This window comes from Amblyomma americanum, chromosome 10, assembly GCF_052857255.1.
Source record: "Amblyomma americanum isolate KBUSLIRL-KWMA chromosome 10, ASM5285725v1, whole genome shotgun sequence".
NCBI lineage: Eukaryota > Metazoa > Arthropoda > Arachnida > Ixodida > Ixodidae > Amblyomma > Amblyomma americanum.
The window spans coordinates 17,819,325-17,845,928 of NC_135506.1; the positions used below are offsets into that span (position 1 = coordinate 17,819,325).

General features: G+C 46.1%; 1 protein-coding gene across 1 annotated transcript in view; it reads right to left on the minus strand.

Annotated features, from left to right (window-relative positions):
• Window positions 1-1,846: 1,846 nt before the first annotated feature.
• LOC144106869 (uncharacterized) overlaps window positions 1,847-26,604 on the minus strand; it is a 38,485-nt gene continuing 13,727 nt past the window's right edge. Inside the window, exons 2-6 of the mRNA XM_077639816.1 lie at window positions 18,723-18,861; window positions 11,320-11,462; window positions 6,158-6,275; window positions 5,387-5,512; window positions 1,847-2,462 (exon numbers count right to left, since the gene is read on the minus strand). Coding sequence (XP_077495942.1) covers window positions 2,147-2,462; window positions 5,387-5,512; window positions 6,158-6,275; window positions 11,320-11,462; window positions 18,723-18,861 — 842 coding nt within the window. The 3' untranslated portion in view covers window positions 1,847-2,146. The remainder of the gene's footprint in view (window positions 2,463-5,386; window positions 5,513-6,157; window positions 6,276-11,319; window positions 11,463-18,722; window positions 18,862-26,604) is intronic.

Below are 26,604 nucleotides of genomic sequence, written 5' to 3' on the forward strand. Positions count from 1 at the left end.
CCAGCCACCGGCGATCTCACGCTAGGGGACTAAGAGCGATGCCATGAGAACAGTCGACGCCATTGGCTGGAGCGCCCCTTTTGAAAGGCATTCGCCGCTGCATTCTTGAGTTGTACCGGACTACAGAGGCAGGGCCACATTTACCCAGTAACGGTAGTGTAATCATAAACTAGTACTGCGAGATGGTGTGCTTTCTTTATTTTGTTGTACTCTACGCTGTCCGTTGGTGAGCAATCTTTTCTGAATTATGGACTGTGCCATCAGGACTCAACGATATTGCACGGCCTGATAGCGCCTTCCACATGACTCGAATGGGTTGGCCAGGCCGAGAACGTATTGTTTGATTCATGGGGACTCCGGTGCGAGCAGTCGTCATTTTTTCTAACGCTACATCCGTCTTCCTTTACATTAGCATTTTTGTCCTCTGTGCAGTATGTGTGCTTTTGACTGCAATTTCTTTGCCATTTATTGCGTAAAACCGATACGATCGCAACGAGTGCTCAGCAAGTAAAGAAGCCATAAAAATTTTAACTTATTTTTTCCTGTTGTAACTGGGTCGCGATATACAATGGAGCTCTGACGCAATTTCGATTGTAACGACGTTTAATTGCATCAGAAAGAAATGTATGCAGAACGAAGATTTTCGTTCATTCAAGGTTTTTTGTTTCTTCTGTTAACTATCCCTTCCTGAAGGAGTGCTGTACAACTTCCTTTGTGATGAGAGATAGCAACTGTCCAGCCGCACATTAATTCCTGCTCTGCTAACTATAATATAAGGGGGGCTAAAACAGTCGGAATATACCTGATGCTTAGCGCACCGGTCCTAAGCTATAGTACACCCTTCTCAGGAGTCAAATCAAAGCAAGTGCATTTCATTGTCCGTCAAACTCCGGTATTAATACAAACGGTAATTCATCTAACTTCCGTAAACAGTCAACGCATCTGAACTTATGAACTACCATTTGCCAATTAATAAAGTGAAAAAAAAAACCGCCATTGTCATGTCCTCCTGTTCCCTGCCCCTCGCTTTCCGTATACTAAACTGCAGCTCAGCTCTATCTCAGTACAGTGTTCGCATTCGTCTGGTCGCCTTTTATTAGAAGCCATTCAAATAAAAAAGAAACGTTATGCTTCTTTATTTTTTTGTGCGCCATGAGCTGTGGCGCTTACATGTTCAGGCGAACTATATCTACAGCTTTCCAGGCCTGACTGCTCTTCCATTGTCACACCGACGCTGCCACACAAGCTTTTACCACGCCAAAAACCCTTTGTCATGTGTCAGTCAAGCGCCGCAGTCATGCGACACCAAACATGTTAATCATTCGGGTCGAAGCCAGTGCGCATGCGCTAGCGTGCCATAGCTTTTACGCGATAGCGTATATACAGTTCGTTCGGTCGCAAAGCAGTCGGCGTAGTATAGTAGTCGACACCACGTGCCGGAAATAATCGGGGGCTGCGTAAAAAAAAAGCGTATCATGGTAATTTGTGGTTCTAGTGATTGACGACTGACTGTGTGTGACAGGTAATGACGAGTTAATGAAAACGTTGTAATCAATTGATTAATTAAAGAAACTAAAAATGCAAAATATTGGACAAAGGGGGGGTTTAAAGGTGTCATAATGCTCAGAATGAGAACTCAATGCTTGATGATGTTAATAAAAAATTAGTGCGTGTAATTTCTCAAATGATTAATTTATACAATTGAAAAAAAAGAAAAATGCCTTCAAAGGTGTCAAATTGCCCAGAATGGAAAGACTAACCCGCTACGCTATCGCGTCATAGCCTTCAGGCGGAGCTTAAGTGTTCTCTCCAATTTTTTTTTCTCCTTAGAAGTATGCGCACAAAATGCTGGCCGTCGTTCATCGCTTCGTAAGCCAGCCAACTTGCTGTCTCTGCGTCGATCGGGCACCCCTTGCCACACACGTGACCTCTTCGCGCATCGGCGTGTGGTAGTACCGCCGTGTGGTAGCACCGCAGTGTGGTAGCACCGCAGTGTGGTAGCACCGCAGTGTGGTAGCCCCGCAGTGTGGTAGCACCGCCGTGTGGTAGCCCCACCATGTGGTGGTACCGCCTTGTGGTAGTACCGTCGTGTGGTAGCGCCGCCATGTGGTAGCGCCGCCGTGTGGTAGTGCCGCGCAAGGTGCTCTCATCTGGTCCTGTCCAGGAGCGTCGAGAGTAGTATCGAGAGACACGCCACCATCGACCACAGCGCGGCGCTGGGCTTCGCCGACACGGCCGCGCTGTACCGAGACACCTGACTGCTGGGTGTCGGCTTCAGAGTGTACACCACCGTGCGCGGGTACCAGGTGGTGATCGAGGCCACAGACTTCTTGGGCCGCCGCGTGCTCGTGCTTGGCGCCGCGCCACCGGCTGTAGACGCCGACGCCGGGACGATGGGGCTTGGAGAAGCGTTGTGGCCGGACAGGGGCAGCGCCCGGGCCCGGGGACACTTGTACGACAGCCTGGGAAAAGTGTCACCCATTTAGTGCACTGCCTCTCAAGATGTCTTTCCTAAAGAACCTGCCCTTCTCGATTGGGGTGTTCATGCCGCGGATTTGTGCGCCAGTAGTCCGCGATAGTTTCCTGCACCTTTCTTAGACAGAACTGATGGTCTGGATGACTGAACGGTAACTTATGCTTTCGTGTTCATGTTCTTCAAAAAAAAAACAATGATCCCATGCCACTGGCTCACAGGGTGCTGTTCCTATAACGAAAGAATATCCAGGTACTTAAAGCTGTTGCTAGTTTTTGCGGTGCATGTAAGCTAAAATCCTGTGCATGCGAATGAACTGGCTAGCAACCCTTAAAAAGGCCTACTGATTACAGCATTGCGCAGGCTCGGGCCGACCTGAAAACATGCTGTTTCGCCAGGAATGGGTAAGGCTCGGGCTTGAAGTTGCGGGTCCGGGGCGGGCTCGGACACGTATATAGAGGGGTTGTGCATGGCTTTTGATTCATTATTGCATGATGAGGTACACCTGGGGCGTTCTAGGAGCGGCACGAACGAAACAGGGCCGCGGTATTGGGTGAGAAAATTACTCAATTTTTTTTTTACTTTCTCTTGGTGTCCATATGTGTTGCATTTTTACCCCGCGGGAAAAATGAGAAACAGTATATTATTTTTTTTTTACTATTGCCCGGAATATCTCGGATACGAAGAAATCGGGGCGTTAAAATCTTTCTAGTGGTTTATAAATAAAGCAATGCTACTACTTTTTTGGTGACGCGGAATGAATGAAAGCTCATTCGTAGACCGAGCTTAATTAGCGTCACTCACAATGGTATATCCAAATAACTTCGGACTCGCGCGCCTGGTCGCGTTCAACGATACAATAGCAGATGAATAAGAAAAACGCAAAATCCAGTAACGGGCTCACTACAGCGGCGTTAATTCTTAGTGGAACATTGTAACGCCTGACCACGCGGCTCATTTTGCTCGTATGCGTTCGCCTTCTCAAGTACACAGCACCGCCGGCTTGGCTCGGTTATGCGTTACCACTCGATTTTGTGTTACCACTCACGACTGGACGTTTTAACTGTCATAAGAACCGCTGGAGAAGAGCCTTCATTCCACTGCTCTATACTTTACGAGAGACGCCATTCGAGAGGAGCATACTGGTTCGGGACACTTCTCGTCTTAAATCACGTGCTGGATAATAAGCAGGCGCTTTTGATTTTCATCTTCATAGAAACAGGCCATAAATTCAACTCACGAAATCATGTTCAAAAAAAATAAATGTCATTTTTACCGCTTCGAGGACGCGTTTTAGTATTTGGACATCGAGGGCCGTAAAGAACGACCGGTCAAATACATAGAAGGAGCGCGAAATTTCTAGCACGTGTATGCAACCCTTTTTCTTTGGCTCTCGCAATTTCGTCGCTATTCACAGAAAAGTTCACTGTTTACAAAGACGAGCGGGCGAACTCGCCTTACCCAGACTTCTTTTTGCGTTTACCAAACCAGTTTTTTCAAGTGTCATTACAATTTGCGCGTCTTTGTCGGGCCCATCATTACTTGTGTAGCAGGGGACTACACATGCACTCAGTGAACAATTCACCCGTTGAGCTGCTCGGCCCGGGTTTGACTCCACGTGCCCGGGCCGGAATCGGACCTAGGATTGCGGCCCGTACAGGGCTCTATTACTGACAGCGCACCCGCGGAATTAGGCATGAAAGCTCTTAACCTACACCACGTGGAATAATCATATTTTCATTCCATCGCAAAGGTATACCTATGGCTGCCAGAAAGTTCCTGGTTGGGCACGAGACGTTAGACACAATTTATTGTCTTCGCGCAGTCAAACCGAACAACTGAATTTTTCTTCGGGTATTTATAAGCTCAAGCGGTAAATTTTCTATTGACGGTGACACAGGAAATTCGAGAATTCTTGGACAAAAGTTTCGAATATTAAAAAACTTTAAGGTACGGTTATGAAAATATTGAAGTTTATGGTCTGTTCTTTCGGTGTGTAGCAAAATATTTCTTTTGAAATCTTTCTCTTGCTCGCATCGAGTAGTGAAGACTGCTATAAAAATAGAAAACCAATGGGGAACATTTGTAGAACATAGGAAAAACGTTAATAGCGAAAAAATACAAGCCTGCCAAAGGAAGATCTGCCGATAAATTGATTGTTTTGTGAAATCTTACAATATATAGAGAAATTGCGTTCGTAAACTCTTTTCCCGTTAAAAGATGCTTTTACCCAGAGTTGCTGGGTATGAATCTGGTAAAAAGCAACTACAGAGAACTACGTCCATATGTGGATTCTGCACTTGATAAAGGAGGGAGTGAAAGAAGAGAGGAACAAATAGGTCCGTAGTGGAGGGCTCCGGAATAATTTCGACCACCTGGGGATCTTTAACGTGCACTGACATCGCACAGCACACGAGGAAAAACGCTAAGGCGCCCGTGTGCTGTGCGATGTCAGTGCACGTTAAAGATCCCCAGGTGGTCGAAATTATTCCGGAGCCCTCCACTACGGTCGTATTTGTTCCTCTCTTTTTTCACTCCCTCCTTTATCCCTTCCCTTACGGCGCGGTTCAGGTGTCCAACGATATATGAGACAGATACTGCGCCATTTCCTTTCCACCAAAAACCAATTATTATTATTATTAATGTGTACCTGCAGAGCTTGTGTGTTTACAATAATTTAAGCGCAGATTGGCAGGGAACACAATTTTTGTACGCTTTATTTTTCGATTTTTTTTTTTTCAAAGTTTGGCGTGAAGCTATTTCAAGCGACGATATGATCACAGGGCCCGCTACTTCTGAACTCGGTGCTCGGAAACGTCCGTTTTTTTTTTATCTCAGTTAAGAACACACCAGTAGGCGCAGGCTCTTTGCATGCAGATTGTGCGAGCCAGGTGGCGCATCAAAAGTCCTTACGAGTAGTACGACTTCCCGCAGCGGTCGATGAGGAAGGCCATGGAGTGGTCCATGATGGTCCTCGCCCGGTTGCCGCACAACCGCAGCAGGGGTTCACTCACGCAGTTCTTGAACTGGCTGTACGAGCTGCGTTCAAGTTCGAGCACGACACAGGTGGAGTAGTGGCTTAGCTTAAACCGCGCCCACAATCACTACGGCACCTGTTCCTTTCTTCTTTCACTCCCTCCTTTATTCCTTCCCTTACGGCGCGGTTCAGGTGTCCAACGATATATGAGACAGATACTGCGCCTATTCCTTTCCGCAAAAAACCAATTATTATTATTTTATTATTATTAATTGGTGTTATGAAAAGTCGCAAGGGAAGGAAGGGTTTGGATTGTGCTGCCAAAGGCAGGTATACCGTTCGAAAGACGAAGGATTATCGACTTTAAAGATGAGGTTTTCACCAAGCAACAAATTTCAGAACAGGTCGTGAACGAAAGTTTCCTTTCGTCTAGTGAAAGTGCAGCAAAGAAAATGATGCATTTTCGTAGCAGATGGGTTTCAGCAATAATCCCGTAAAGCTGAAGGAAAACTGCACATCTGTCGAATAGTCAAGCGATGGCTGAACGAATCAGTAAGGCAGCTTCAGAGGCGGTTGCCAGAAGATTCTCCACCGTATGCTAACGCATGCCGATAATTCCCTTGGCCGAGATGGTAGAGCCAGAGGATTAGAACTGGCAAAGCGCGTTATGCAGCATGATAGACAAGCTCCCAGAAGTGCTTACGTACCAGCATATGTGGTCATGCCTGGAGGCCGGGTTGGTGACCTGGTCCACCATTGCTGTGTAGAAGACTCCGCAGTTGTCGACGGACACCTTGCGGAAGCAAGATGCATTCTGGAGGTACTCTGCAGATAATTAGGGAGGGGGGAGCGGTGGAGAGTCAAGGCCATGTGTCTTTAATTCGACTGAAGGACCCCTCGTGTGCTTGTCGTAAAGCCCTTACATTGCGGCCGCCGATGCATGCTCGATACAGGTTTATTTTGGAAATCAGAGTTCTTTGAGTCATGGCCTGTGCTGTGAGTATTGTTTGATCTTTGGGCTCGTGGACAGCCGTTAACGTAATCGTGAATGTACGCGGGGAAACTGCACTAATCTGCTCGTTCTGAATGTGTTAGCCCCCTTGTTACATCGCCTACAAGAGCAATGGCGTATGTACCGTCTTTGGCAAAAGTAACCAGGCAACGGGGCGTGGTACACAGCCGCACACTCTACAAAGAAAGGAGCAAGAAAGGAAGTAAGCGGTCCTCTAACGCATACTCCCTTATATAATAATAATTAATAATTGGTTTTTGGGGAAAGGAAATGGCGCAGTATCTGTCTCATACATCGTTGGACACCTGAACCGCGCCGTAAGGGAAGGGATAAAGGAGGGAGTGAAAGCAGAAAGGGAGAGAGAGGTGCCGTAGTGGAGGGCTCCGGAATAATTTCGACCACCTGGGGATCTTTAACGTGCACTGACATCGCACAGCACACGGGCGCCTTAGCGTTTTTCCTCCATAAAGACGCAGCCGCCGCGGTCGGGTTCGAACCCGGGTACTCCGGATCAGTAGTCGAGCGCCCTAACCACTGAGCCACCGCGGCGGGTCTCACTTTTATAAAAAGTTCGAGCTAGAAAAGAGCTTACTCCCATTTTACTCCCATATAGGCATATTCGGGTTTAGACTGTGCACTGGAGCGGAACCCATAAAGAGTAAAAGGTCTTAAAATGTGTGTACAAGGGTTCTCTGCATCTTGAAAGATTTAGAGCTTAACAGATGCAATAAATACTCTGCTGCATGGCTTAGAAACAAACCCTGATGTTTGGCTACTTTTGGCAAACACGTTACTGTACACACATCGCTGAGAATCGTTTGCACACCACTGAGAAGACGATCTCAAAGCAACATTTGTACAAATATAAAAGACGAAAAAACATCAATAAACGGCCGTGGCACTTTTTCTTTAAACTGCAGGCTTCGAGACGTCAAACTGAACTAAAGCGACAAATTTGTTCCAATCTATGGCCGGATTATAGCCGTGAAAATATATTTTCAACATGCCCCACTGATTACACAGATCTCTCTGTGTTCTTTCACATTATCTGTAAAACAATGCGCAAAGTTTTGATGTTGTTGAAGGCAGTGGGTTCGATCACCTCGTTAGTGTCAGGGTCTGTTGCCGGTGCGTGCCAATCAGCGGCAATTGCTGTTCGGTTTTTCAATTCTTCAGCTTTATTCGAGTAGACAATTTTTTTTTTGTCACGGATTCTCAGCTCTGAACAAAATTCAATTTTCAAAGGGCACATCCATTGAGCCTGTTAATAAACGACCTTAGAAGATCACCTCAAACAAGCTCAGTAATAGGAACAAGCTGACACTTCACGATTAAACAATTTGCATTGGGGAAACAGAACCTTACTGCTTGGAATGGGACAAAAGGTTATAGCACCCAGTTTACAGCATTCAGCATAGAATAAAGAGAATTTAGGAATAGACGCAAGTAGTATGAATGTAGAGAAATCTGGAGAGGCTGAGGGGTAAACATGTCTCTGGCGTGTTGATTATTAATTAATTAATTGGTTTTTTGGGGAAAGGAAATGGCGCAGTATCTGTCTCATATATCGTTGGACACCTGAACCGCGCCGTAAGGGAAGGGTAAAGGAGGGAGTGAAAGAAGAAAGGAAGAGAGATGTGCCGTAGTGGAGGGCTCCGGAATAATTTCGACCACCTGGGGATCTTTAACGTGCACTGACATCGCACAGCACACGGGCGCCTTAGCGTTTTTCCTCCATAAAAACGCAGCCGCCGCGGTCGGGTTCGAATGGCGTGTTGATGCAAACTCACTAAATGAAAGGGCTAAGGATAGAAATACGGAGAGAGTGAGGATGGAAATGATGTCATTATGCAACAAGGAGCTGCACTGCTCTTTATAATGCAACATAGTCATGCACGAGCATTTCGTACACAAACATCCCCAAAAAGTACAGCTAAGTCAAGCGTAAATATTGACGTTTCACACAAGGTGCCCAAGCCGTCATAAACCCGCCTTTCCATATGTCACATGTACACATAGCCTCAATGTTAGTTTCAGAGACTGGAAAGCGGTGTCGCCTCACTCGCGGAGTTCGAAACAGAGCACCGCAAGCTCCATTTTAGAGCCACACTATTGGCGACGGCATTCCACCTGGTCCCTGCGAGGCCAGCCTTTCAAAGAAAGCAGCGCCAACGCACGGGCGTCCGCAGCGACAAAGCGATCACAGCGGGCCCCTATATTGTTCTGGGTCACATACTGTACAAGCCACGCAAGAATGCACTTCCTTCCACCGGTGTGTCGAAGAACCCGTCGCGCGCGCGCTATTATAAAAACGCCCCATTGTCGATTTCGCCGCCTATAAATAGCGGCAAAAACTAACAAGCGTATCGACAACGGAAGGGCCCGACCGGGGCATACCACCGCCGGCGAATTGAACGCGGGGAACCTTGCATGGACCCCGGACAAAGCTTGTTCGTTTCCACCGGCACATAACTGAACAGTGACGCGCCCGCTGCAAATAACACCATAACGTGCCATAACAACGACCGAGGTCTGTGATCGCATCAGCGAGCGTGCGTAACGGTTGGAACGAGAGCGGCTATCGCAGTGAATACGACTCTGAGGAAACGGTAGAATGCGAACTCCCCCCCACTACACCCCTACCCCCCCCCCCCCCTTCTCCGCACCCCTCTATACGCAACCCACATCACTTCCTATCCTTCCTGTGTATTAATTTCCTCGGACATACATCGCCACGGCCTTTCCCTTTCCCTTTGCATAGCGTGGCACTTCCGTCGTTCGTGTTTTTTTTTTTGTTTTATTCTCTTCGCTTGCATTCGAGTGTTTTTTTTTTTTTATTTTTCTTCAGTGCACGCTACGCTGGCTCAGTGTTGTACGAATTGGGTGCAGAGATCGTGAGTGTGTCATTCAGTGCTGGAGTTGAATGCACCTGTAACAAAGGCATTTGTACCGGAAAACATATGAGATATGTATGCAGTCAGATCACAAATATAAGACCGACAAGGTTTAGAGGTAACAGCCATGCTGCATTCCATCTCTCTCACGCACACAAACACATACATAAAAAAAAATGTAGGGTAATGTGGAAACTGCACATTGCGTAAGGTAATTTCGGACCGATCTCAAAGACCTAATAATTGGAACAAAGAATGGATCGTTATTGATATAATAGCTCACTATCTGGTCGGCCACGAAAGTCGACGAAACGGTAACCAAAGCCTTATTGACCAATCACAAACGATTATTACATATGTTAACAACTTTTACCATTATGTCCCTGGTCAACTGACTTCAGGCATGAGTTTTAGAGCACCGCATGTGTTTATTACAGTTAGTGTGCGTATCGCACGGAACAGAAGCGTGACAAGCAGTAAGGGACGAGAAAACAACTGTGCGATTCGATGTGTCCACTAACTGTTCGGATTGAAACCTCAACGGCTAAAACTAAGTGGAAACCTTCTAAGTGTCATTACAAAAATCCGCGACATGATGCTGATAACACGATGACTATCGGGTTCATCTGCGCATCATGAATTCCATGACGTGGGATGACTGCTAAAATGGTGTACGTATTGGGGTTCATTATTACAGCGCAAAGACGGCACAGAACGGCGCTCTTGTGTCCCCTTCTTGTTCTGTGCCGTCTTTGCGCTGTAATAATGAATGTAGGTAACCAACTCGCCCAAAATGTTGTAGTATTGGGGTTCATGTGCCAATATCCTTCCCGTTTAAGTTTACGGACAATTAGTACCATAGAAAACAACGGTAGCACGGCGGGACCCGAGCACTTTCAATGAAGTATAATCGACGGACATGAGGTTTCTTCCACATCAGCTGCTGGGCTCCGTAGCGCTTTGTGGTCGCGTACGAACTGCCGGCGCCGCACGGCCGCGTCCGCAGCGCCGCGGTGCGGAGTCCACAGGTGACTGCTTCTTTTCACCGGCATCACAGTGCATGGAGTGTGTGCGCTCCCTGTTTCGTCGGCCTCGTTGGTCGACCTTCCTTTTGAACACGGAATTTCCCCGGTCGCGGCGGCTGCGTTCAGTCGGCTGCATGTGTTTTCATTTTCATTTCCTTCAGACACATCTTGCTTAAAAAAAACGTGGATACTGGTTTCACATTGCTAAGCACGAAATATTGTGCGAAAGCAGTTTTTTGAAGGCGGGCATCACCGTCACGTACCTGGAAGCGCGATTAGGTGTCCACTGACCGAAGGTGCCAGTTATGCGCGTCTTCAACTTTTACATTATCAGTGCCAATTTACTCAATGTACGCCAGCGGCCTATGCTTCAATGCCGCGTTTCTGCGGCATTACATAAAAACCACCACCGCTACTGATACGTCTATTAATACTGCCAGAGAGAATACTACTACTGCTGTTCCTGCTTGCCCCGCCGCGGTGGCTCAGTGGTTAGGGCGCTCGACTACTGATCCGGAGTTCCCGGGTTCGAACCCGACCGCGGCGGCTGCGTTTTTGTGGAGGAAAAACGCTAAGGCGCCCGTGTGCTGTGCGATGTAGTGCACGTTAAAGATCCCCAGGTGGTCGAAATTATTCCGGAGCCTTCCACTACGGCACCTCTTCTTCCTTTCTTCTTTCACTCCCTCCTTCATCCCTTCCCTAACGGCGCGGTTCAGGTTTCCAACGATATATGAGACAGATACTGCGCCATTTACTTTCCCCCAGAACCAATTATTATTATTATTATGTTCCTGCAACAACTTGTACTACAATCTAGAGTCACTAAATAAAGACTTATTTAGTGACTCTACTACAATCTAACAACATCACCGTAATCGCCCGAAAACTTTCCTGATTACTTTAACACTGTGAAAGTGAACGACATGCGTGCTCCTCACCCCTCTGGTAGCGTTCCGAACTGCATATGGCATGCACCGTGTCGATGGAGTCGCCGACCGCGTTGTTGAACTTTGACCTCTGGTCCTCGGTGGCGCAGTCTGTCACGTAGCGGCGGATGCAGTCGACGAAGCGGCTCCACATCCTGCAAGCGGATAGACGCGTGTCGGTCAGGCCTGCTCTCGTGACGCAAAGCGGAACCTTCCAAGCTTTATTTTGTTTCTCGGCGAAAGCCCTTAGTCCCAAGGACACCGGCAGACCTGGCGTCGGTTACTGTGAGACCAAGATTAAAATAGAATATGAGGCCCCTGACCCGCCGCGTTGGCTCAGTGGGCGCTCGGCTATTGATCTGGAGTGCTGTGCGATTCAGTGTAGGTTAAAGATCCCCAGGTGGTCGAAATTATTCCGGAGCCCTCCACTACGCCACCTATTTCTCCGTTTCTTCTTTCACTGTCTCCTTTATCCCTTCCCTTACGGTGCGGCTCAGGTGTCCAACGATATATGAGACAGATACTGCGCCATTTCCTTTCCCTAAAAACCAATTATTAATATTATTATTATTATTATTATTCCGGAGCCCTCCACTAGGGCACCTCTTTCTTCCTTTCTTCTTTCATTCCCTCCTTTATCCCTTCCTTTACGGCGCGGTTCCGGTGTCCGCCGATATGTGAGACAGATACTGCGCCATTTCCTTTCCCTAAAAAACAATTTATATGTTTTCACCCCATATTTATTCCTTTCCCCAAAAACCAATTTTCATTCACTTTCATCCTTTTTTTTTTCAAAAACCAGTCGGGGCGCCTTATGAAGAGGATAGATTATTTGCTTCAAACCCTTACATTCATGCCTTAAGGCGCTGGATTTCAAGTTAGATTTAAGTATATGATGAGACTAGTGGAGAGCCAGAATTACTAGCGCTTTGAAATCCGGCATGCATGCAATTTTGTAAAAAAAATAGAGATTTTTAAAAGCAATCAGTGCACGAAAGAGTGCCCTATAGCAGAAAGAGACAGACACCTAACAAGCGCCTGTGGCTATATTCGCAGTTGGTTACTACCTGTTGTTGTTGTTCTCGGCCTTTTGGCTGAGATCAAAGTGTACGGTAACCTTGGCATGTGTACATGTGTACATAAAATTTTTCTAATCATAATCACCACTACTATAATCATGTGAGGAGGAGGTTAGGTAGTGGGGACGAGTGCACGCATTACTGCAGTAGTCAAATGCAAATGAATAATAATAATAATAATAATTGGTTTTTGAGGAAAGCAAATGGCGCAGTAATTATTACATATCTCGGTGGACACCCGAGCCTCGCCGCAATGGAAGGGAGGTGGGAATGAAAGAGAGAAACAGGTGTCGTAGTGGTGGACTCCAGGATAATTTCGACCACCTAGGTAGGGATCATTAAAATGCCCTGACATCGCACAGCGCACGGGCGCCTTTTACGTTTCGCCTCCATCGAAACGCGGCCGCCGCGGTCGGGTTCGGACCCGGGTACTCCGGCTCATTAGACGAGCATCCAGTGGCGCAAAATGTGCTTCCTCTAAGCGGCTAGGGTGCTTGTATACTAAGCGGTAATCTAAGTGGTAGTGCATGGTGATGTCATGAAATGTAACCATACGATCTCTCGCCGTTGGCAGAACGGGCGACGCCACATCCCAGTCGACGAATCCTCGGGCATGAAAGAAGAAAGATGCGGTAATGGAGGTCTCCGGAATAATTTCGACCACCTGGGGATCTTTAACGTGCACTGACATCGCACAGCACACGGGTGCCGCCAACCAAACCTTCCCTAACGCCTTCCCTACCTTGCGTTTTGCCTCCATCGAAACCTGGCCGCCGCGGTTGGGTTCGAACCCGGGTACTCCGGCTCAGTAGGCGAGCGCCTTAACCACTGAGCCATCACGGCATTTGCAAATACTAAACGCGTTTTGAGAAAGACGTCAGCCTCGCTGTCGTTGTGCATTCTTTCGCATGTAGGCGAGGAATCCAAAATTTTAGTTTTTTTTATGTGCGATTTCATCGAATGTATAACACATTGCTACAGAGTCTTGGGATTTTTGAGAGAGAAACAGAACTGTAATTCACGACTTAGTAATTCACTCGCTCTTGCCTCCACCTCTACCACCAAAATTATCTCCGACTCAAAATCCGCCCTATACAATTTCGCCAAAGGCCTGATATCCCGCCCCGCGGCTCGGCTTCTACGCTTATGGCACCCCACCCACCCCGTAACACTTATCTGGACTCCCGCACACGCAGGCCTCCCGGGTAACGAGGAGGTCCACTCCCTCGCCCGAGGTCTCACTTTCCGGGCCGGAGTTGGACCTCCTCCGCCATCCCGGGAGCGTCTGCTTACGTTCAAAGATATTCTTGCCTACTACCGAGATACCCGGCGCGTTTACGCACCGCCGGCTCCCTCCCTAACCTTAACCCAGGCCTCCCACTGGCACCGACTCCAGACCCGAACTGCTCCCTACCCTATTCTCCTTCATGCCCGCTACCCCGATCAATTCCTTTCTTCCTGTAAGCTCTGTGGGAAACCGGGAGACTTCCTTCATGTCCTCCTCACATGTCCTGCCTTCCCACACCCTCCATCCCCCACAACGGCGAAGTCATACTGGGAGACTCTCCTGGCCAGTTCCGCTGCTGCTGACCAGCGCCGGATAATTACCGACGCCCTGAAGCGGATAGCCCTCCAAGGGCTGTCCTTTGCCCTGCCTAAGGGTTGCCTCGTGCCATGTTGGGGGGTTTCCCCCCTCGGTATTTGGCAATAAATGTTTCCACCACCACTACCTCGCCGCATTCAACACACAAGGCACATTCCACCCCACTTTTCATGAATAACTTATCGCCACCAAAGGTGGTCATTAAAAACTGATTTCTATGACAGGGACACCTAGCGACTACTTTAAGTTTAAAACGCCAGATTATCAGTTTTACAAACCATATTTATTGACGGTACACCTGGAAAGAAAAAGAGTATACCCATGTCAAGGTTTTTCTTCTTTTCCAGGTGTACCACTAATAATTATGGGCTACTAAGAACTTGTCGAATGAGCATAATGTCTTAAATGTGATACACTGGATTGTAATATATGCCACCGAGTTAATACAAAGGAGGACCCGTCAAATGAAATGGTAAAAATTCAACACTCAGCATGTTGAAAAAATACGTTTTACAAGCTGGAACGGACCAAGTTAATTCGCGAAAGGTTTAGTGATCATATTGATGTTGAAGACGTGTCGCAATCAGAATATACATTTCTTTCTGGTTTACTACGTGTCTCCAACTATGATTGCGTTTCACGCCTGTCTTTAAACTTAGCGATCTCTTTCCGAAAGAGCAGTTAGGACTCGATCTATACATAAACCCGATTTTACGAAGTTCCCAGGCAGGTACCGATAGGGTTCAATGTTCTATTAGCCTGAAATAGCGAAACATACGACCACTAAACTCGATCTAACGAAGTTTTTCCGGGAAGAAGTGAGCAAAAAATTGTTCTTTTTTCACTTTTTTTGCACAGGATTTGCAGATTGTTGGGGCATGCCAGCAGTAACATTTAGGCGCCAAAGTTACGGTCCTAGTTTCGTTTGGACGGGGCTACAGGCTGCGCCGCTGCACGGAACAACAGACTCGGCAGTGGGCGGCGCTTCCCATTTTGGCTTCTAATCCGTTTTACCAGATGGCGCTTGCGTGCACAAGCAATTCGGGCTGCCTTCACGGACGTTTCATACGCGCAGGTGCGGGTATCGCAAAAACGATGCAGCGGCAGCTTTTGGGTGCCGCTACATTAAAATTATAGGTTTCTAAGGGCAATAAAATGTCTTCCTCGATTTTAGGAATTTCTCGATTTAAAAATAAATAATCCGCGGCTGCTCTTCACCTCGTTAAATCACGTTTTAACTATATACGCCCTACTGAAACGTTCCATATAAGCCGCTCGTATGGAATTGAGAATATGGAATCCATAAGATATGGCAAAATACATGGACATCTATATCTTACATTCCACATAATTTCCATACGATTTCTACACAGTGCACATGACGTCATGTGGAGTCCATAAGCGTCCATATGTGCTTTTTATGTAGTCCATACCGACTTCATAGGCTTTATAACAACTGCATAAAATTTATGAAGAAAGGTATGAAATTATAGGGCTCGTCCTATGGAAATTTTCAATAGGTACCCTTCACCCGTACCATTTGATTCTCAGCACAGTAGAGGCCAGTACAAAGACAAGCAGTTATCAAGACAACCACCTCTCTGATTCGAAGGAAAATGAATGATCAGAGCTGAACATCAAATCTCGTAGCGCGCACTGACCGACCGTCGCTTCCTATGAATAGCCGAGGGTGTTTCAAAACGGGTTTGCGCAACAGATGTCAGCGTCGACGTGTAACCCTACACCAGTCTACCCCCAGAGCGTAGAACTGCAGACCCATTTACGGACGGGAGTTGGGACACCTGCTGTTATCAAAAGGCCTAATCTTGAATGACGCGACTCGGTCGGCTGGTCTCGAGGAAGTCTGCGTGCCGTCGCTTCCCTGTCGGGCACGTGCCGTGTATTTTATGCACGCAGGAATCAGGGCCTGACCAGTGCGGTCACGAACGACAACCGCCGTGCCTTCGCATCAGGCTCAGTAGCCCGGGTGTGCACTTTCTTCAGACCGCGTGCGGCTTATGGTTGTTTCCACACGCTGAAACCGACAAGACGATGCAAGTTTTCACGCGTTCTATTCAACGGCTGCCAGCAACTTGGTTTCCGCTCTCGGCCTACTTTCTGGGTGCAGAGTTTCCTATTCTACTCGCTGCCTATACAATGCTACCCACAGAGTTGTTAAGTACGAAACGTCGAGCAAATGTACAGAATTCGGATGCTTTTACGGAGAACTTGTGTTGCATTAGTCACATTCGTCCTGCTTACTATGACGTATCTATGCCCTTGAGACCTTCTCGTTGACCAACACGAGGTTAGCGAAGGTTATTAATACGAATATTTTTTTTCTTCAATTTTATTGCTACTCGGTTCTGCTTGCCCTTCATAGCCACTGGACAACGCCCTCGCCAGAAGAGGGCGGGAAGGGTGAAGGGAGGTAAACTTGGAATAAAAAAAAGAAGAAAATATTTCTCATGTCAGCTTGTCCTTTTCGTGCTCCCAGGCAGACGATGGCGTGTGCTAAAGAAGTTTGTGCACCGTTTATTTCAGAAATCGAATTCATCATTGACTTCAGACAAATTAAGCGGCAGCCAAGGCAGTATTATTAAAGTATTTGCGGCGATTCGATGCTACTATAAACAGATTGATTTACCTGGCCATTGCTGTTTACAAAATTCTTTTCTTTTAATAACTGGTTTGGTTCAGTTTGTAGGGGTTCGACGTCCCAAAGCGACTGAGGCAATGAGGGACGCCGTAGTGAAGGGCTCCGGAAATTGCAACCACCAAGGGTTATTAAACATGCACTGAGATCGTACAGATCGCCTCTATAGTTTCGCCTCCACCAAAATGTGACTGCCGTGGCCGGGATCGAACCCACGTCTTTCGGGTCAGCAGCCGGGCGCCATAACGACTGAGCCACCGCGGCGGCAGTAATATAAACTGTATAAGTAGGTTTAGTTTAGTTTATGGGGGTTTAACGTCCCAAAGCGACTCAAGCTATGAGGGACACCGTAATGAAGGGCTCCGGAAATTTCGGCCACCTGGGGTTCTTTAACGTGCACTGACATCGCACAGTACACGGGCCTCTAGAATTTCGACTCCATCGAAATTCGACTGCCGTAGCCGGGATCGGTGTATAAGTAGGGAAATAGTCCTTTATTGAAAATACCCAACGAAGATGATAGGATAGCAGTAACTAACTGTTATCCTATCATCTTCTTCTGGTATTTTTAATAAAGGACTATTTCCTTAGTTCCTATACTTTCAACAACATGTTATACCTGTGTACGCAAGATAGCGACCGTCGGTCAGTGAATTACTTAAATTTTTGCCCTTGGTAGTGACGCCTCCTTCAGCATTGCGCTCTGCCATTCTCTTCTGAACACTAGTATTTTCTATGACAATTATCAATATGAGAAAAACGCGGCTTTTTCATTGTGAGAAAATAAAGGAAAAATGCACGTGGCTAAAAAATACAGCAAAAAACAAGGCCTGTCACTAATATTTTATTTGGAAGCAACGCAAATTGAGCAACAATTCAGTCACAATTGCATCTCACGCTCTTATTTTGAAACTAAGAATTTTGTTTATTTAATCTTATATGAAACCCCAAGAACTATAACACATTTTGTCTCAGTCAATAAACTGATTGATCGATAGATTATTTCAATTATTTATTATTTCGTTAATCTCAATGACTAACACATTTATATAATAATCATAATTATTAATGGCCCTGTTTTCATATATATATATATATATATATATATATATATATATATATATATATATATATATATATATATATATATATATATATATATATATATATATATATATATATATATATATATATATATATATATATATATATATATATATATGGCTGGCCGTGCTGAGACAATGGGCTCTTACTGTAATGTCCATTTACGCCATATGGCGTCAGTCACGTTTTATAGCAAACCTTTAACCGCGTCGATAGAAGGGAATCCACTTTACACAGGTCTGTGACTGCCTGCGCATATATATATATATATATATATATATATATATATATATATATATATATATATATATATATATATATATATATATATATATATATATATATATATATATATATATATATATATAGACACGCCATTTGATCAAATGTATTGTGAAATTTGGAAGCAAAATGCCCTGTAATGAGTGCTTGAAGCTACAGAAACCCAAAGAAAGCTACGTCCATAACAGACTAAGCGAAATACTAAGACAGGCAGACCAAGGGGAATACTGACGTCCACAATTAACTCTACCTGGCAAATCTTATTCCCGGTAAATTAATATTATGTAGACACCAACAACGTATTACTGATGTGGTCTTACGCCGCATTCGAAATGTGCACAAAGATTACACACAACTTTATAGCAACACAACGAGAGAAATATGCATCTTAGGCATGGGGAGATGTGGTCACGGCGGATCAAATTTTGTTTACACATTCAATACTAGAGAAACAACAAAAAAAGCATTCCACTCAATTTTATGACGAACACAATTCATTCCATTCCCGTGTGTTTTTCGGAGAAAATGCAAATGTGAATTCGTCATTTTTATTTATATTCTTAAAAGAAAAAAATTCAATGAAAAAGATCTAAATTTGGAACGTTCTGTATAGAACTATAGAAAGGTACGAACGATTAGCGTGAGGATGTTCCTGGTGTACGCCGCGAGTGCTCGCGTATGTGTCACTCACTTGCACATGTCATCGACGTCCTCGATGGTGGTGGGGAACATGTAGCGCAGGTCGTTGAGGAATGGCTTGACCAGGTCGGTGCAGTTCTGCAGCTTGGACTCGCAGCTCGACGGGCCACGCCCGTTGGCCAGGGCGGCCGCTGCGAAAAATACGATAGGAATAGCCTCAGCGAGGAATACAATAACAGCACATGAATCTATATACAACTGATTCCCAATAGTACTTAGAATTCCAGAGGAAAAGGAAAATTAGTTCCGATTACGCGCAGAGGAACCTGATTTAATAACTGTAGCGGGTCCTTGGATCCAAGATATTAAACTTATTTTTGGAATATGGCGGAGTGCTTGGCTTGAAGCACTCTGGCACGGGTCGGGCCGGTATTGCACTGCCTCCGGGATCGGCCCGGGGCATAATAGCGCTCGCCTTTTCTTTATATCTTTGCTCTCCTAACCTTTACCCCTCCTACTTTCAGCACGTGGCAGCGAGCGTGGCTCGGCTTGAGGCAGTAGGCAGGCCCGTGCTCTTTCCTTTTCCTTCTTCCTCTCATTAACATCAGACAGCCAGTCTAAATGAGGAGAGCCTTTTCAATACGCTTCACGCTTACGGGACGTAAGGACCAGTTCGATTTAAGAAAATTCTAATTAACGAGTGTCCCCTGCGTGCGATCTGTGCGGCGTAATTGTGGCGCCGTGCAGGTAAGCTGTTTGCTACGCACAGCGGCCACGGTAGTTTTCTTTCTTGCTTGCAGGGGGAAAGCAATTAAAAAAAACCGGATGACTATGTGATCAGTAGCCCTACGGCTGAGCTTGGAGCCTGCCTGCTTCTAAAAAAAGCGAAGGAAGGCCTTCGTGTACGTGTCGTTCTTCGATAAATGCTTCGGCCGCGTCAACAAGCCCCTCACGAATCAACCGAATTCAATCGGGAACATTGTCCGGCGTTGTAACAGGGTTGTGTAGGATGGCATTGACGCATCCTGCATCCTTCGTAAAGCGCCCTGCATGTTGCAGGGCATTGTTCGAATGTCAGCCTTGATCGAAAGAACACTGACCGAATAGAACCGCACATATGAGGCAGCGGGTCTTGAAAGACCGTCATCTGAAGCGGGTAGAAATGCGGCCACGTATGCAGAACTAGCACAGCCAGATTAGCAGCGCCAGTGTTCTCTGGCTTTGTGTAGCGGCCTGCAACTCATGCATTGTACAGACTCACCATCCCCAACCATGGGCTTACTTTGAACTTGATGTACGTTGATTTGTACCGCAGCGTGGTAGCATGCACGAAACTTTTTACGGACAACACACACCACAAATAGCGCGAACAAACAACCAATTTTAATGAGTGATGCAAGTTTCTTTCTCCATTTTATGTATCCAACAGGTGGTGTTTGTGGCCCTTGGTACAAAAGGCAACCTGCATCACCCATTAAAATCAGTTGTCAACTGGCAATCTTAGCGGTGTCTTCATATTGGCTTGTGGATAATTAGCGCGTTTCTACCGTGATGAGCAGCCAACTAATCCTAATTCTCACAATTTTTATCGCAAAGCGGCCTTCTAACACACGCCCACCGTTTCTTTGGTGAATAGCAGTTGTAAGGAAAGAAAACAAACCTTCAGATATGGTAGTTGCGCGAAACACACGCACACAAGACAGGGTACGGGACGGGAGCAAACTCGTAACCAGTCCTAAAAAAGCCTAATTTGCCGCCACAATGTGGCGACAAGTTCGGCTTTTCCCGGACCGATTACGAGTTAGCTCTAGTCCCTGTCTTGTGTGTGTTTCGCGCAACTAGCCACGTCTTATGTATTGCACCAACTATCCCGGCAACACGTTATACTTAAAAACAAACCTTGGGGCATACTTAATTGCATTATGTCTTGAGAATGCGACAGCAAATGCCTTTTATGCCCGTCCATGCAGTCTCCCGTCCTGTTGTTTTTGTACGTGTGACGTCACAGTTCCGCCGCATATGGCAGCCCCTTGCTCGCTGGCGCTGCGCGCCGTCATGACGTCAGTTGGTCACATGGTTTGGTGACTTTATAACCTGGCGACCAATCAGCGATTTTCATGGCTCGTGCAGCAGGACGCCGCGTTTTTTCTCCTATGCAGCTTTTAACGGTACCGAATAAAAACCTCGGGCAACGCAACGTAGTTAAGCATTCACCACACTGTGATTTCCACTCAGGTACATAAAGCGAAACACTAGTGAACCTTTCGTAAGTGGAAGGGCGAAAGGCTGGGCGGCGAAATATGTTTCTAGCCTTCCGCTTATCGCTGCTAGAAGAGAAAAGCAAGCGATAAAAATATAAATTGAGCGAGGATGGGATGTGATAATGAAATATCATTAACTGCACACACGTAGTCAACACATGGGAGAATTTGGTCGCCAAATTGTTTTTATAAAGGCACTGGCTCTGCATTATGAAGTCACCCATGCAGTGTACTCTGAGCAGACACTACATGCTGTCTCACAGCTTTCACAGCGAACTGGGCTAGCCCAACTGCGAACCGAATACAATACAAACGCATGAGACACTGACACGACCTATTTTGAGCTGGTAGGTTCATGGTGAAAATATAATTTATAATTGGTTTTTGGGAGAAAGGAAATGGCGCAGTATCTGTCTCATATATCAGAGGACACCTGAAGCGCGCCGGAAGGGAAGCGATAAAGGAGGGAGGGAAAGGGAGAAAGAGGTGCTGCAGTGGAGGGCTCCGGAATAATTTCGACCACCTGGGGATCTTTACGTGCACTGACATCGCACAGCACACGGGCGCCTTAGCGTTTTTCCTGCATAAAAACGCAGCCGCCGCGGTCGGGTTCGAACCCGGGAACTCCGGATCAGTTGCCGAGCGCCCTAACCACTGAGCCACCGCGTCGGGTAAGTGGAAATGGAAAGTAAACTTTTTCACTGTGCTGCGGCTTTAGCGACTGTTTTCGATACCGTGTCTTTGGCCATATCAAAATATTTACCACTTTTAGGACTCTGTGGCGTGCGAAGCTATCAGAATTGTTGCAGTTACTGTTCACCCACTTCTTTAAAGCATCATCAGTAGCGAAAGGAGAGAAACGATCGAGCAGAACATCCCTACACTTCTCTGCAACACTCGGAAGGTTTGCTTCCGAGTGGGTTGTCTACTTCTGCGCTGCCTCCTGAGCTCGACGAATATTCTCAAGGCATTATTACAGAAACAAAATCCTTAGGAAAGCTCGTGAAAGATAGACGTTTGTGTGTTTTCTTTCTTGAAGTTGAAAGGCTTCGGCCAAGCTATATCAGGAAGTATTAGAATCCATTCTCGATGGAGCGAAACGCTACTTTACTCTGTAATTTAGCGCAAACGATCAAAAGACAGAACAATGTGCGGTAAAGTTTCAGTATTTATTTCTAACATTCCTTTAACCTCGAAGTTGTGACTTAACCTTTTCTTCAGCTATGACATCGACTCAAAAGGCCCCCTTTGTGGTAAAAAATATGGCCATAATGCATTGCAGCGAAAAGCCCACGTTTTAAGAAATCAATCAGATTAATGCGGAAGTACAGCGCTCATCCAAGGCATACACATCGGCGCTGGATATCACGTGATTGTACATAGTGCGTCCAATGAGCATACAGGGCAGAGGTATGTCCTTGCGGGAAATATGTACAGCACCGCCTGTAGATGTCACCAACAAATCCCGGCGCCCAACTGAAACGATTCACACGAGTCGCTTCTATGGAATATGAAGTCTATATGATGTGCAAAAATATATAGATATTCGTAAGTTTTCGTATGGAGTCCATAATTTTTCCATAAAAATATTTTATATCTCTTCCATACAATGTGCATGACGTCTTGTGGAGTCCGCAAGATTCTAAATGCGATTTCCGTAATGTCCATACTGACTCCCTACACTCCATACGGACTCCATACAATCCAAACGGAATTATAAGGAATTATGGGACTCCCCTTATGGAAACTCTTCATTAGAGGGCTATTAGTCTAAACCGATTCCAGAAGTAACACCAAGTATATACTGCTTCAGAAAGTTATCCCACCACAGATAGAAGACAGGGTTGGACCCACACCGCCAAGCAAGTTTACAAAAAAGATAAAAAAGGAAGCTTCCCATAACAGGCTCGCGTGCTAGTCCCTCGCTGTGCAAGTTCGCCGGGACCAGGAAACACGAGGATTCCCCGGCGTATCGATCTTTCGCAAGCAATTCCGCGGTCCGCGTCCAAAGTTTTGTTACGCCACGTGCTCGACCCTGACAAGCATTGTGCACATACATCCCTCGAGGCCATCATAGATGGTTCGCTGTCACGAGCACTCAAGGCCCGCAGCCCCTGATGCACACTTCGTGGGACAGACAGCGCGTCTCCGCGAGCAGATTCTTTGTGAGGACGTGAAGATACGGTCATGACCGAGCAAGTCGCTGAAGATGTACGAGATATTTCGTGCTTGTTTGTCGAGCACACATCGGATGTGATGGAGGTATGGCCACGTAGTTCGTCCTCTCTTTATGCCGCTTCTTTCTCACATTTGTCGCCAAAAACATTGCACGCAATAGTCCTTTGATGGTAAAGCAACAAAAATGTTTCTCCCTTTCGCGATGTACAGATGAAAATCAAAACCAAGGGATGTGCAAGCGTTAAAGGCTGCGTGTAAATGCTTGCTGCAGACACGGAAGTTCGCGTACATTCTCGCCTGACCGCGCCAATCCGTTCCCGTCGATGACGGCTGGCTTACATCGGTCCATCAAATTAGGCACAGAAAGAATAATACCGCTTCCCATTGTCACAGCAGTTAACTGAAGATTGAACCAATTAATTCCGAATTAAGCTCGACATAAGGACTCATAGATTTGCATCATGTTCAGAGGAGCAATACGAAAGTGAACATGGATGTTGCCTTTGGTTACATTAATCATACCCAGGACAAGAGCAGGACAAAAGCACTTTTCCTATTCAGGACAAAAGCACTTTTCAACGGGAGATAGTTCGTGAACGAAATTTTTTATATATTGGAAGATTTCACTACAAGAGTCAATATAACCGCTGATCTCCCTCAGAAGGCTTGCATTTTCCTCCTACGAACGTTTTTGCTAACAAAAACGCTGCAGGCCGCTGCGGTGGCTCAGTGGTTATGGCGCTCGGCTGCTGGCCCGAAAGACGCGGGTTCGATCCTAGCCGCGGCGATCAAATTTCGGTGGAGGCGATGTCAGTGCACGTTAAGGAACCCCAGGTGGTCGAACTTTCCGGAGCCCTTCACTAGAGCGTCCCTCATAGCCTGAGTCACTTTGGGACGTTAAAACTCCATAAACCATAAACCAAACCAAAAACGCTCCCTATTGGTTTCATATGGCAGTCGTCACTACTGGATGAGAGCGATGAACAAAATTAAAAAAAAAGATTTTCCTATGCATCAGAAGAATGGACCACTGCCTTCGTTATTTTCATAACAGTACATTACAATATTCAATTATTCAATAATACTGTCCATGAAAGCTGGACATGAAATGAAACAAACTGTGCTAAATGAGTTTCACGATGGGCTTATGAGGTCGAAGCACTTTTTTGACTTGTTCCCAGAAGGGTGCGAAACTTTTTAGAGAGCATGTTCTCTATTTCAGTAAATTTTACTAACCTGCTAGCATAATACTAGATAGAAAAATTGCCGAAATGCTTAAAAAACACACTTTACACAAGCTTGTAAACAAGCGTTACACCACATACATTCCATTAGGCGTCTTTCTCCACCCTGGTGTTGCCATGATGAGTTTAGGATAGTTCAAATTTCATTCTCTCGCCGCATGGTAGGCGAAATATTTTCATAATCAGTAAAATTGTAAATTATGGGTTTAACGTCCCTAAATATCCACGGGCTATGAGGGACGCCAGAGTGGAGGTCTCCGGTTTAATTTATACCACCTGGGCTTCGTCAACGTGCGCTGACATCGCATTGCACACGGACATTTCTGTATTTTACCTCTATCTAAATGCAACCGCCGTGGCCGGGAACGAAACCGCGACCTCGGAAGACTGCGCCATAAGCTACGGATGAATTAAATAGCCTGAGCGAAACAAACCCTGATCGACAAAAGGTTATCTTAAGCCTTAACGTACGCGCAGCATAGGTGTTCGCACACCATCACCATTTCGCGCCCTTGTAAGCACTCAACTCCGATAGAAATTTGCATACAGAAGAAAGCTAAGATATGCTTGTGATTGGGATAGTTAATTGCAACTTAATTTTTACGATAGCTGCGCTGCTTGAGTTGACGCGGACACAGTTAACGAAGACATACATACAAACGAAGAGAGAAAGTCAAAAGAAAGGCAGTATATCCATGTACCAGTAGCAGACAACCAGAAGCCCATCACAATATCGGGTTCTGAACTCTTGGCAGCAGTTGCGCGCCAACTCAAATTCGGGAGTTTCAAGCTCTTCTAATTTAGCGGAAAATAAACAGTTCGGAATAAAGTCGATCTAATTCACTATTGGTTCCGCCGTTTCCCCGATGGTCAGACACGTTATTTAATGTTCCCCAGGCGGTGCAGCGAAAGAGGCGAATCAACGCCGGAACATACGTGACGAGGTTGGTGCCTGCCAGACATGCACGCACGTGAAAAACCGACTACGCGGCGCACGCATTACTCAAATGAGGCACCACACCCTGTTTTCACGGTCATTTGTACCCACCCACCCAGTCTGCACGATACGTGGGCGGGTGTTCAGGGCGCCGGGCGATTAGAGCAGGGCAGGTTCGCAGCCTGGTGTCGAAACCTCCAGCGGTCGACAAGAGTTCATGCTCTGTCTCAATAAAACTAAGTGGACTTGCCCAAACTACGCTCAGGCCGGGATAACATAAAAATTATATTCTAATTCTATTCCGTTCCCTTTTTTTTTCAGGCCTCTCCACGGGCTCGAGAAAAAAAAAGGCACGTCCTTGACACGGAAAGACATGTCATTGAATATCACTGAGATCCGGTAGATTCTTATGCTCGAATGTGAGTTCACAGCTTTCTTCATTTCGTTTTTTATCACCTTTTTAATCTAAATTCGAGTTTTCGTCACAAAATTATCAAATTACTCCACTCCTTGCCCATGTGTGCGTTTGTACCAGCAATGCACCCTGGCCAGTCCCCCTCCGTGGGCATGTGCCATTAAGCCTGAGGTTATCATCATCATCATCAACCACTCGGTGAAGAGGATAAATATCAAAGGAATCAAAGAAAAAGAATTACTGTTGTATAGTCGCCCTGACGTGAACCAACTAAGAACTCTTCACTTTGAGTGATATCAGTGCGAAAAAGTCCAGGAACATCGAAGAAGAATACGATAACACAAGCGATGGACTAAGAACAGAGTTTAAGAAGACCCCCTTGGGTTGCCTTCGTTCTGACAAAGAAACGGGCTCAGGGAAACACACAGGAGCAACCACTGGATCCTCGATACTCGAAAGACGCCGTAGTGGAGGGCTCCGAATAATTTATGCCTCCTGAGGCTCTTTACCGCGCACCCATGCCGCACCGCACACGGTCCACTAACATTTCGATTCCATCGAAATACGACCGCCGTGGCAGGAATCGAACCCGAGTCATTCGGGTAAGCAGCCCAACACCATAACCACTGAGCCACCGTGGCGGACGAGTAACATGAGTTTTCACAGGGGTAGGGCACGAACTCTAACAAAACAAATATCAACAAAAAGCAAAACGAAATACATCAACCGGACGTAAAGTTTATAAAAAAATGTGGAGTGCTCGTCAAATGCGATAGCCGCAGAGAGCATGATACAATACTTTCGTGACGATTCGTGCTTTGAAAGGAGTGCGCTATTGCTTAATGTCCGTGAAAGTTAATAAGGAAGGATGATAAATAAAACTACTATATATCATAATA